The sequence below is a fragment of the Loxodonta africana genome, chromosome 11 (genome assembly GCF_030014295.1).
Source record: "Loxodonta africana isolate mLoxAfr1 chromosome 11, mLoxAfr1.hap2, whole genome shotgun sequence".
In the NCBI taxonomy this organism is placed as follows: domain Eukaryota; kingdom Metazoa; phylum Chordata; class Mammalia; order Proboscidea; family Elephantidae; genus Loxodonta; species Loxodonta africana.
The window spans coordinates 18756466-18767067 of NC_087352.1; the positions used below are offsets into that span (position 1 = coordinate 18756466).

General features: G+C 53.6%; 2 protein-coding genes across 2 annotated transcripts; both read right to left on the reverse strand.

The window, feature by feature from the left end:
• Nucleotides 1–481: 481 nt before the first annotated feature.
• KLK10 (kallikrein related peptidase 10) lies at nt 482–4712 on the reverse strand. Its single transcript, XM_064294092.1, has 5 exons — nt 4622–4712; nt 3587–3770; nt 2138–2412; nt 1501–1634; nt 482–828 (listed from the first exon to the last, which is right to left on the reverse strand). The coding sequence occupies exons 1-5, from the start codon at nt 4710–4712 to the stop codon at nt 676–678; spliced, it is 837 nt and encodes a 278-aa protein (XP_064150162.1). The 3' UTR covers nt 482–675.
• Nucleotides 4713–7333: 2621 nt separating this feature from the next.
• KLK11 (kallikrein related peptidase 11) lies at nt 7334–9972 on the reverse strand. Its single transcript, XM_023543319.2, has 5 exons — nt 9906–9972; nt 9267–9423; nt 8620–8885; nt 7961–8097; nt 7334–7544 (listed from the first exon to the last, which is right to left on the reverse strand). Exons 1-5 carry the CDS (start codon nt 9943–9945, stop codon nt 7392–7394), a joined length of 753 nt encoding a protein of 250 aa, XP_023399087.2. The 5' UTR covers nt 9946–9972; the 3' UTR covers nt 7334–7391.
• Between the last annotated feature and the right edge of the window lie 630 nt (nt 9973–10602).

Below are 10602 nucleotides of genomic sequence, written 5' to 3' on the forward strand. Positions count from 1 at the left end.
ACAGGAGAAACTGGTGTTGGGTGGACCCAGAAATGGGAAATAGTGGGAGGGGAAGGAGGAAGTGGTTAAGAGGTGCTTTCTGGACCTTGGGGAGAATAGCAGGGAATGTGATCCTTCCATCAGCCCAGAGGATTGGGATAGTGTTGCAGGGTTGGCACTGGGGGCTTTTTGCCCCGGACACGAAGTCACACACACTCTTGCTAAAACTTGTTCAGATCCTGACAATAGGTAACATTTATTCAGAGAGCATCACCTCTACTATGTTAAACACTTTTTAAACACATGATAATCACCATAAGGATTTAATCCATATTATATCATGTGGGAGGGGGCTCCTCATAACAATGAGGTAGGCACTTCATTGTGCCCCTTTTTCAGGTGAGGAAATTGAGGCTTAGAGAGGGCATTTGGCTTGCCCGAGGTCACACAGAAGGAAGAGGTAGAGGAAATCAAGTTGGGTAACTCCACATAACCTTTGGTAAGTTTTCTTGGAGACTGGGTGATGAGCTTTCTTTCTTCTCTGGAACAAAATTTTACCACCACTTTTCTGCACAGTGTAGACAGAGAATCGGGAGGGGGAAAGGAAATGAGTGGACAAGAGAGATGTTAACAGGTGAGGAAGGGCAGGAGTCAGAGGAACAGGATAGGTGGTAAAGAAAGCACTAGGCATCTGGGTCATTTGGAACTCATGGTTTTCTGTATCCAGGGGACATATTTGCAGATCTGGGTGTAGATGGCTGGATGCGGGGCAGAGCCACAGGGGTAAACACCCCATGAAAGGATGCCCTGCAGAGTTTCATCACAAACCAGAGGGCCACCTGAGTCGCTCTGGAGGTAAGAGGAAGGAGAGATCAAACAAATACATCAATTTGGGAGCTGCCATTTTGTGGGCTGGGGCAGTGATGGGCAAAAGGTTGTGGTTAGGGTAGTTGAGTTGGGATAAAGACGAGGTTGGGCTGGGGTTGGAATTAGGTTTGAGGTTGGCGGGTGTGATGGGTGGGAATAGAGTTGGACTTGGGGCTATGTGGGTTGGACTGGGGGATGAGAGCAGAGAGGAGGTGGAGTTGGAATTGTGGTTCTTGGTAGGTTAGGAGATGGATATGGGTCTGGAGATAGGGATGGGGTTGGGGAATGGTATGAGGATGAGAACAGAGAGGAGGTGGAGTTGGAATTGTGGTTCTTGGTAGGTTAGGAGATGGATATGGATCTGGAGATAGGGATGGGATTGGGGAATGGTATGAGGATGGGAATGGGGTTGAGGATAATAGGGATGGAGTTGGGGAGGGGATTAGGATTGGGGTTGGGGATAAGGAAATGGAACCCAAGGAGGTAGAGTTGGGGATGGGGTTGGACTTGGGGTAGGGTGTGGGATAGTGTTGGGTATATGGTTGGGGCTGAGGGAGGCTATGGGGTTGAGGGCAGGGGTGGGGTCTTCTGTTTTCCCATAACCTCCCTATCCCTCCTCCTATGACTCAGAGATCCTCTCTGGCCAGTTCCTACCTGGCAAGGGTCTTGCCCATTATCCAGTCCAGCACACATCATGTTGTTGGTGATCACACCAGGGTAGAAGACCTCACACTCCTTAGGGCTCAGAACACTGACCCTGGAGCAGCTCAGGCCCTTGTTGTACTTCACTGATGGAGAAGAAAACCGGGTAATTCCTGGCCTCAGCCCCCAACGATTCCAGACCCAGGAATCCAGACTCTTCCCATCCCAGCACTCGAGAGACCAGGCCCCTAACCCCCTCCTGCCTCAGAGCCAGAATCCCAGGCCCGCAGCCCCTTCTTCCTTCAGACCCAGGAATCCAAGCCCCCAGCCCTTTCTTCCCTCAGACCCTGGAGTTCAGGCTTCCCAGCCTCTTCCTTCCTCAAACCCAGGAGTCCAGACCCCAGCTCCCTCCTCCCTTCTCCCTCAGACCCATAAGTCCAGACTCCCAGCCCCCCCACCCTCTGACTGAGGAGTCCAGACCCCCAGCCCTCTCCTCTCTCAGACCCCAGGAGGTCTCCAGCCCCTTTCTCCCTCAGACCCAGGAGTCCAGACCCTCAGTCCCCTCCTCTCTTAGACCCAGAAGTCCTGGCTTCCCCCTTCCTTTTGCCCCCTCTTCCCCAAGACAGGTTTCAGGGTCCCCAGCTCTTGCCTCTTCGGGCGGTTGAGGTTCCCCAGCCAGCAGCCTGACACTGGTCTCCGGGCTGGGCACAATGGTAGGGCAGGCGCAGGGTCTGAATTCGGGGCCCCAGCACAGCGGGCCTGGCCAGCTTCAGCATCATGAGGTCATGTTCATCTGTGCGCCTGGGAAGGATGGGGCCTGAGCCCAGCTGGTACTTGGGGTGGATGACGGAGCGAGTAGTCCGGCGGAGCTGCTCACCCTGGAGAAGCAGCAGGTGGTCATCCCCGATCCGAGCCCACAGTGGCCTGGTGGGGAGAAGAGTCACATGTAGGCAACCCCGGTAAGGACTCGGATTGAGCTGCTGGAATGGAGGAAAATGGTGGGGGGGGAGGGGGGAGAAGCCACCTGGGGCCTGAGGTGGGACAGGGCTGGGGGCTAGGAGTTCTGGGTCTGAGGGAGGAGGGATGTGGGACTCCTGGGACCTGGAGAGAAGAGATCAGGTGTCTGGGATCCTGGGTTCTGCAGGATTTGAGGGCTGGAGGTTGGGGCTCCTAAGTAAGCCCAGCCCTTCTTCCATCGCTGGGGACTCATGAGGTGAGCATTTTCTTCTAGTTCTGAACTCCTAGCCACATCAGACCTGACTTCTCTCTATAGCATACAACTTTATTAGCGTATGCTCTGACTCAGGGCGGTCCCAAAAACAGAACAAAACATTGCCATCTTTGTGACGGTTGGTATCCATCATTTCAGCCACTTTGTATTTTGAGTATCTTTCAACTTAAGGGGCTCATCTTCCAGCACTACATTGGGCAATGTTCTCCTGCGATCCACAGGGTTTTCATTGGCTAATTTTCAAAAGTAGATCGTCAGGGCTTTCTTCCTAGTTTGTCATAGCCCGGAAGTTCTGCTGAAACCTGCCAATCATGGGTGACCCTGCTGGTATTTGAAATACCAGTGGCATAGCTTCCTGCACCACAGCAAAACACAAGCCACCACGATGCAACAAACTGACAGAGAGGTGGTTGCACATAACTGTTGTTGTTGTCTGCTGTCCAGTCGATTCAGACTCATAGCAACCTCATGTGACAGAGTAGATCTGCCCCATAGTGTTTCCAAGGCTGTAATCTTTACGGAGGCCGGCTGTCACATCTTTCTCCCACAGGGCGGCTGGTGAACCACCAGCCTTTCAGTTAGCAGTGGAGCGCTTAACCACCACCAAGGCTCCTGCATATAACTCACTGCTATCGAGTGGATTTCAAGTCATATAACTACCTACACCTAAACGGAAACCAAGGAGTATCAGCAGGACAAGGGCGATAGATGAGCTCAGAAACATGAAGAACCACACCGCCCCCTACGGGAAGTTCTCCATCCTTGACCCCACATGTTGCTGGAAAAGTGCCATACCCACAAGTGTCCCAGTCCTTCCCCACACCTCTCGGGGGCCTACCTTCACAGCCCTTCCGTAGCTCCACCTACCCGCTGTTCTGGCAGTGTGCAGCCGTGAGCACCCAGCTCTTGTCCACCAGGACGCCTGCGCAGTGGAACGAGAGGCCGTTGAAGAGAGAGACCTGCCAGGCCTGCGAGCCATGAGCGCACGGGGCGCTGAAAGTGGCTGGGTCCGTGCCGGTGTGGTTTCTGGGGAGCAGAGCCACCTCTGCAGCTGGAGAAAAGAGAGGGGTTTGGAGCAGTCAGGGCAGGGCAGGGCAGGGCAGAGTAGGGCAGGGGCTGGGTTTGGGGTCAGGGAGGAACCGTGGGGTGGTACAGTAGAGGACGCTATCAGAGCCCGCAAGCATCAAGGGAAAATTGTGGCATCGCGCGGGAACCGAATAGCAGTGGGCGGAGAAGAACGGCACGAAACGAGAAGATAGGGTACAGGACCCCGCTGAGTATGGAAGGGGCTGGAACAGAACGCTGCTGGGCGAGAAGGGGGCGGGGACAGAAAGCAGCGGTGAGACAAGGGGCGGAATAGAACAGGTGGAGAAGTGAGCAGAACCTGAACTCCTCGATGTGAGGAGGTGTGTGGCTGGAAGGGGGTGGAGTGAAAGGGATGGGGCGGGGATAAAACGCGGAGGGGCGCTAGAAGGAGGCGGGCATAGAATCCAGGGGAGATGAGAAGGGGACAGAGGGGCGGAGACAGGAGATAGGGCAAGAAATGGGATAAACTGAGGTCCCAGAGGTACGGGAGGAAAAAGGGACAGCGAGCTAACTCTGCGGTGAGAAAGGGCGGGGACAGAGTGGGGCGGAGTGAAGGAGTAAGGGGTGGAGAAAGAACCCGGGAAGGCGAAAATGGGGTTCTAGATGGCGGTGGAGCGAAAAGGGGGAGTGGCCAGATTGGGTACCAGGCTCCCAGAGGGGGGCTCAGCTGACTTGCGGGACGGACCCTGCTCCGGGTCGCTGGGTGGGTCTTGGAGCTCCAAGAGGAGAGGTGTGCGGGGTTGGTGACAAGAGCACACACCCTCAGGTGTCCGCCAACCCCCAGCGCCTTCCGCCACCCCTTGTCCGCCGCCTCACCACAGAGCTGCGCCATCAGGAGGGGCAGCAGGAACTTCTTCAGGGCCCGGGCGCCGGAGGCCGCGGAGAGGCGGAGGTGCGAGGGTCTCATGTCCAGGATCTGGGCGGGGTAGTGGGGGGGGCGCGGGTTAAGACAAGTGCCGACGTCAGAGACTCCCACCCCGCAGCGCTTGCCCAGCCTGGACCACCGCAGCCCGCGGGTCGGAGTGGCGGGGAAGAGGCGTTTAACCAGAGGCTTCCGGTCCAACAGACAACTGCAAGGGCAGGAGGACAGGTGATTCGGGCGGATCAGCTGTAATGGGAGCAATTATTCTAATGACGCCGCTCCTGGTGTGCCTGCGTCCTCCCTGCGCCCGAGGGGAGCACGTTCCGAACACCGGCTACCCTGGCTTTGCTAACCACACAGTGCGCGGGGGCTTCGTCTTCTTCGCAGGTGGAGTAGGGGTCGGAGGCTCCGGGCCGGTGGGAGCCTCTTCCTAAATCGCACAGCTCGGGCAACTAATATGCGTCCCGCAGGTGGGGAAACTGAGGCTCAAGCAGATCCCCGCCGGTGGCCGGAGGGTCCACACCCATCTCGCGAACCGCCCCAACCTGGGTGGGGTATATCCCACCTCACCTGGGAGTCACGGATGGGAAGGGGGGAGGGGACCCAGAGGCTCCTCTGCCCTGCGGTGTGGGCTGTCGCTGGTTCCTCTGCCAGGGGACCCCTGGCCCGGCCTTCCCTTTTAACCCCTAAGAGCCCGGAAGCTTTCCCACTCACCCCACAGGGGTTCACCCCCTCCCTTTCCCTCTCCTTAATTATACCTTGGGTGGGGCTGGCACGAACCCTGGGCCCAGATTCCTGTCCTGGGAGGGGCCCAGGAACACAGCCCTGTCCCTGTGCTGTGCCCGCACCCTTCTCCAGCCGAATTCCGTGGGGATTCCCCCACGCCTCTGTTCCAAGAAAACTTCCCTGGTGGGAAGAGCAGTAGCAGGTCCCCAGGGGACCTGGGGGTGGTGGGGATGACGTTGGAGACAGGTGATCAAGAGAGGAAAATAAATAAATAAACAAGGAAATGCATACTTAAAATGACCAAGTAAGAAAAGCCAGAGTGTTGAGGGGGAGGCAGAGAGGTGGGAATAGATCAAAGGAAAGAGTATGACAGACAGAGACTAGCTCTGAGACAGGGGTAGAGGGAGACAACAGGAATAGAAGGAAAGAGCAACAAGCCAAGGCCAAGCAAGGCTAAGATACAGAAACAGGGAAAGACAGGGAGACAGAAAAAGAAAGATGCAGACCCAGCGTATGGAGAGATTTGGTCTCTCTGGCATGAGCCCAGCCCCACAGCTGGAGCAGCGGGCTCAGTGTATGTCTCCCCCTGTACAATTTCTCATGGAGGTTGAGGAGCTGAGGCTCCGCATTACATCTTTGTGTGGCCATCTCACATCCTCCCTGTCACCTGCGTGTCCCTGAATGACACACAGGTCCATGAATCACAAGAGGGCATCAGCATTGGCTTGGCCAACTCCCTTACTTCAAGTGAGAAATGGGAGGTGCAGAGAGGGGAGGTGACTCACAACAGGGGTCACACAGTAAATCATCCTTAAAACCAGGAAGCCTCAATTTCAGCTCTGGCCTCCCACTCCTCATGCCAGCTACCTTCCCCTACAAGGTGAGCAGAACCTTTGGAAAAGATCCCAAGTTCTGGAGTAGGTGTCGGACACCTTCTCCACCGAGAATTAACTCCAGAATTTGCATAGCACAGCACTTTCTGCTAGAACTTTCTACAATAACGGAAATGTTCCATATGTGCTATCTAACATGGCAGCCATCAGCCGCAAATGGCTAGTGAGCACCTGAAATGTGGCCAGTGTGAGTGAGGAGTTGCATTTCCGATCTTATTTTAGTTTAAATAGCCGCATGTGGGTAGGGGCTACCCTACTGGCCAGCAAAGATCTAGATGAGCTACTACCCATCTTGGATGTTGGGAAAAATAATGATAGTGCTCTTTTGCTAGGTCTTACTATGTGCAGGCCCTGTGCTATCATAGCTTTGCATCATGCATAATTTTACAGATAAGGAAACTAAGCTTTTCCAGTTAAAAGGCCACTTAGCTTTAGATCCTTGCTCTTCTACTTAGAGGAGGAAACCCTGGTGGCATAGTGGTTAAGAGCTATGGCTGTTAACCCAAAGGTTAGCAGTTTGAATCCACCAGGTGTTCCTTGGAAACCCTATGGGGCAGTTCTACTCCATCCTTTAGGGTCGCTATGAGTCAGAATCAACTAGATGGCAGCGGGTTTCGTTTTTTGGCCTCCTTACAGGTTGTGTGACCATGAGTAAGTGACTTCCTATCTGTGCCTCATAATACCAACCTCATAGAATTTTGTGAGGATTAAATTAGTTGATACATTTAAAAGCTTTTAGACCAAGGTCTGGCACTAATAAGGATATTAAAGGCGAGTACTCAATAAATTCATTCATCCAGCAAATGTTTATTGAACTCTTGGTGTGTGCCAGGAACTGTCTTAGGGATTTGGGAACAATGAACAAAAGGAAACACTGAACAAAACAAAACGTCTGTTATCATTTCCACAATTACAAGTTAGTACGAGCCAAGATTTGTACCCAGGTCTTGCTGATTCCAAACCCCAAGTCGATTCCAACATCATTCCCAACTGCAGTCAAGGAGACCCAAAGAAGGTACATAAAGGGTACCGGTTTAGTGTTTAATGAACAGGAACCAGGTCGCCCAGTAAGGATTAAGGTTGGACTGTGGCAAGCTGATCCCGGCTAATTGCTTTCCATGGTCTTCTGGATCCAGTCCACATATTTGCAGACCTTTGTGTAGACACCAGGCTTTTTAGTGACAGCACATGGATCCTGGCCCCAGGAAATAATGCCTTGCAGAGAACCATTACAGACCAGAGGTCCCCCAGAGTCACCCTGGGGATGGGATGAGAGAATGCCAGTCAGAGAAAAGGCGAAGTGTTGGGCATGGTCTTAGGAAGTAGATGAGCTGACGTTAGGAGTGGGGTTGAGATTGAAGATTGAGTTGGCAATGGAATTAGTGACAGGTAGGAGGTTGGGGTTAGGGATGGGAATGGGGTGGGATTAGAGCTGGAAAAGAGTTTAGGGATGGTTGGGATTGGAAAAGGGGGTGGGAATGAGGATGGAGCTGGGACTGGGATAAAGGTTGTATTGAGGTTGGACATGGGAATTGGGAATGGAGACTGATTTAGGGTTGCAGGGGGAGATGGGGTTGAGATTGAGGATAAGATTGTAGATGGACATGAAGACTTAAAGTGAGATTGGAGATGGAGATAAGAATGTAGTTGGAGATCCAGGCCTTGCCCTCTGACCTGGCAGGAATCCTTGCCCTCTTTCCGAACACTGGCACACACCATGGTGTCCGTGATGTTGCCAGGATAGGCGTCCTCACACTCCTTGTGCTCAATGATGGTGATGTTGGCACATCGCAAGGTGTGGGGCAGGTGCACTGTGGAAACAGGATGAGAAAGTGTGAGAAGCGGGATCCTCTTCTTCCTGTAGTGGTTGCTCTGAACCCAATGTCTGGAAAGACTCCCTTTCCTTCCTGCTTGTAGCCAACTCATTTCTGTGCTTGTAGCAACAGCAATAATAATGCTATTGAGTAAGTTCTTTATGCCAGATGCTCTATCTACATTATCTCTGATTCAACTCTGGGAGGTAGGTCTGATTATTCTCATTTTATAAAGAAGAAAACCAAGTTTCAGAGAGGTGAAGCCACTTGCCTAAGGTTCTACAACTGGCAAGTATAGAGCTAGGATCGCACATCATATCTGTCTGACTCCAAGGCCCAAACTTTTGTCTCCACCCTCCCCAGCCCTTACTTTAACGCTCTTCCTTTCAACTTATCCCACCAGTGATACCCCCAGGTAGCCTCCTCTTATGTCACTATGATTCTCATTTTTAAAGATTCTTCTGGCTCCCTGGATCCTCCCAATCCTGACTCCCCCATGTTCCCCTTTGGAGCCCCTACACTGGGGGCTGGATGTGGTGCCCCAGCCAGAAATGAGGCAGTGAGTGCCGGCGGTGACACAGTGTGATGACAGGGTGAGGGGCCGCACAGCCCGGGTGATGAAAGCTGGTGCCGCCATTTTCACCAACATGATGTCATTGCGGTGGTCTTTGTTGGGGAAGCTGTTGTTGAACTCTGGGTGGGGGAAGGACTCAGTGGCTGTTCGAGTCTGCTCACAGCCATCCTGTCGCTGGAGGTTGTGCTCCCCCAGGTGTACCACGTAACGGCTGAGGTGGAAGAGATGACAGTCAGAGATGAAAAGGTATGGAGAGACATGAGATGGGGGAGACACAGAGGGAGAGATGAGTGACACCTGTAAAAATGAAGGAACATAGCTCCACTTCCAACCTCACTCCCATCTCCCACCAAAGCCCCCACCCAAGACATATCCTCAACACAATGCCCAACCCCATTCCAGTTCCATCATCATCCCTCCCTCCATCTTTAATCCCAACTCTATCCCTACCATTAGTGCTATACTTACCTGTCCCCATCTTCCACCCTGACTTCCCCACACCCCATGCACATCTTCTCTATCCCCAAACCCATCTCCACCCATTTCTCCATTTCCAGCCCCCTCCCAGCCCCACCCCAGCCCCCGCACCCACGGCTTGCGGCAGTGGGCTGCTGTCAGGAGCCATTTGGGAGCGATGAGGGTTGCCCCACAGAGCAGCCGGGTCTTCTGGAACAGTGCCACCTGCCAGGGCTGGGAATGAGGAGTGCATTCGTACCCCTTGATGATCCTGGTCTCTCCCCCTACATGCCCTGGAGGGGGTAGGGGTAAAAGAGGGGACTCAGGCATGAGAGGAGGTAGTATGGGAAGACTCCAAGAAATGGGGTTGGTGAGGAGAGAGAGAAGGTCAGTGGTCTGGGTCCCAGCTCAATGCCCCATTGTAATGCACTGTGGAGGTGGATTAGGCATTAAATGATTGAAATACATAGATCCAAACTGGCTGGTCAGTAGCCACTGCCCTGAGCTCTATGCAAGTGTCCGCTACCCCACTCCAGCTGCCCTAGCCCCTCCTCCAGGACCCTCCTTGACCCCTCCTCATCCTAGCATCTAAAGGGATTTTGCCTGGTACAGCATGGGACATACTCAGAGCCTCCTCACGGCTCTCTCTGTGCAGATGCCCTATGTGCTGTTCTATATTTTAAGCATCAGCCCTGTCAATGTCCAGGCATAGACGGTTGGGGGATCCTAGAGATTCGAGAAGGAGGTCCCTGCCCTTCCCAATCCCTCAACGTACCTGTCATCAGAGCAAACATGATTAATCGCAGAATCGTCATGGCCCGGAGCAGAGAAGGGCAGGCCCCAGGTTCTTCTGGAAACAAGGAGGGACACAGGGACAAAATCACTTTACTAGGAGATCTGGGGACAGGTTCATGCCCTCTCCTCTCTCCCTCATCTGCTCTAGCTCCCTGCTTCCCCCAGGGAGAAGCCATAGGGATTGGGAAGTCCTGATTCTCACAGAGCTCCAACCTCCAAACGTATAAAATAAGTCTGGTACCCAGGGTGGCCTTGGAAGGGGCCTGATCTCAGTTAGAAGCTTCTGGTATGCCGAGGAGGATGTGGAAGCTGTTGGGAGAGGCTCTGTTTGGGGCAAGGAATGGGCTGGCCCTGTTTTAAGTCAGCCACTGAACGCCTGTCTGAGACACATTTTGGAGAATGATTTCTTTCTTGCCCATCTGAGACCTGGCCCAGGGTTTGGGGTGGGAGGAATAAGGGGACCGGGCTCCATTTGGTAACCATCTGATTTTTCTTATCCCAGCAACAGAGTGATACAGGGCCTTTGAAGTCTGCCCAGGGTAGAGTAGGGACTCACCCCAGGACAATGTCCTGGCCCCCACCTTGCTGAACCCCTTTTCTTCTGAGGCATGGTGGACAGAGCTGGGTGGGGCTGGTCAGGTGGAGGACCAGTGCCCTCAGCTGCCCGGCCAGTGGGG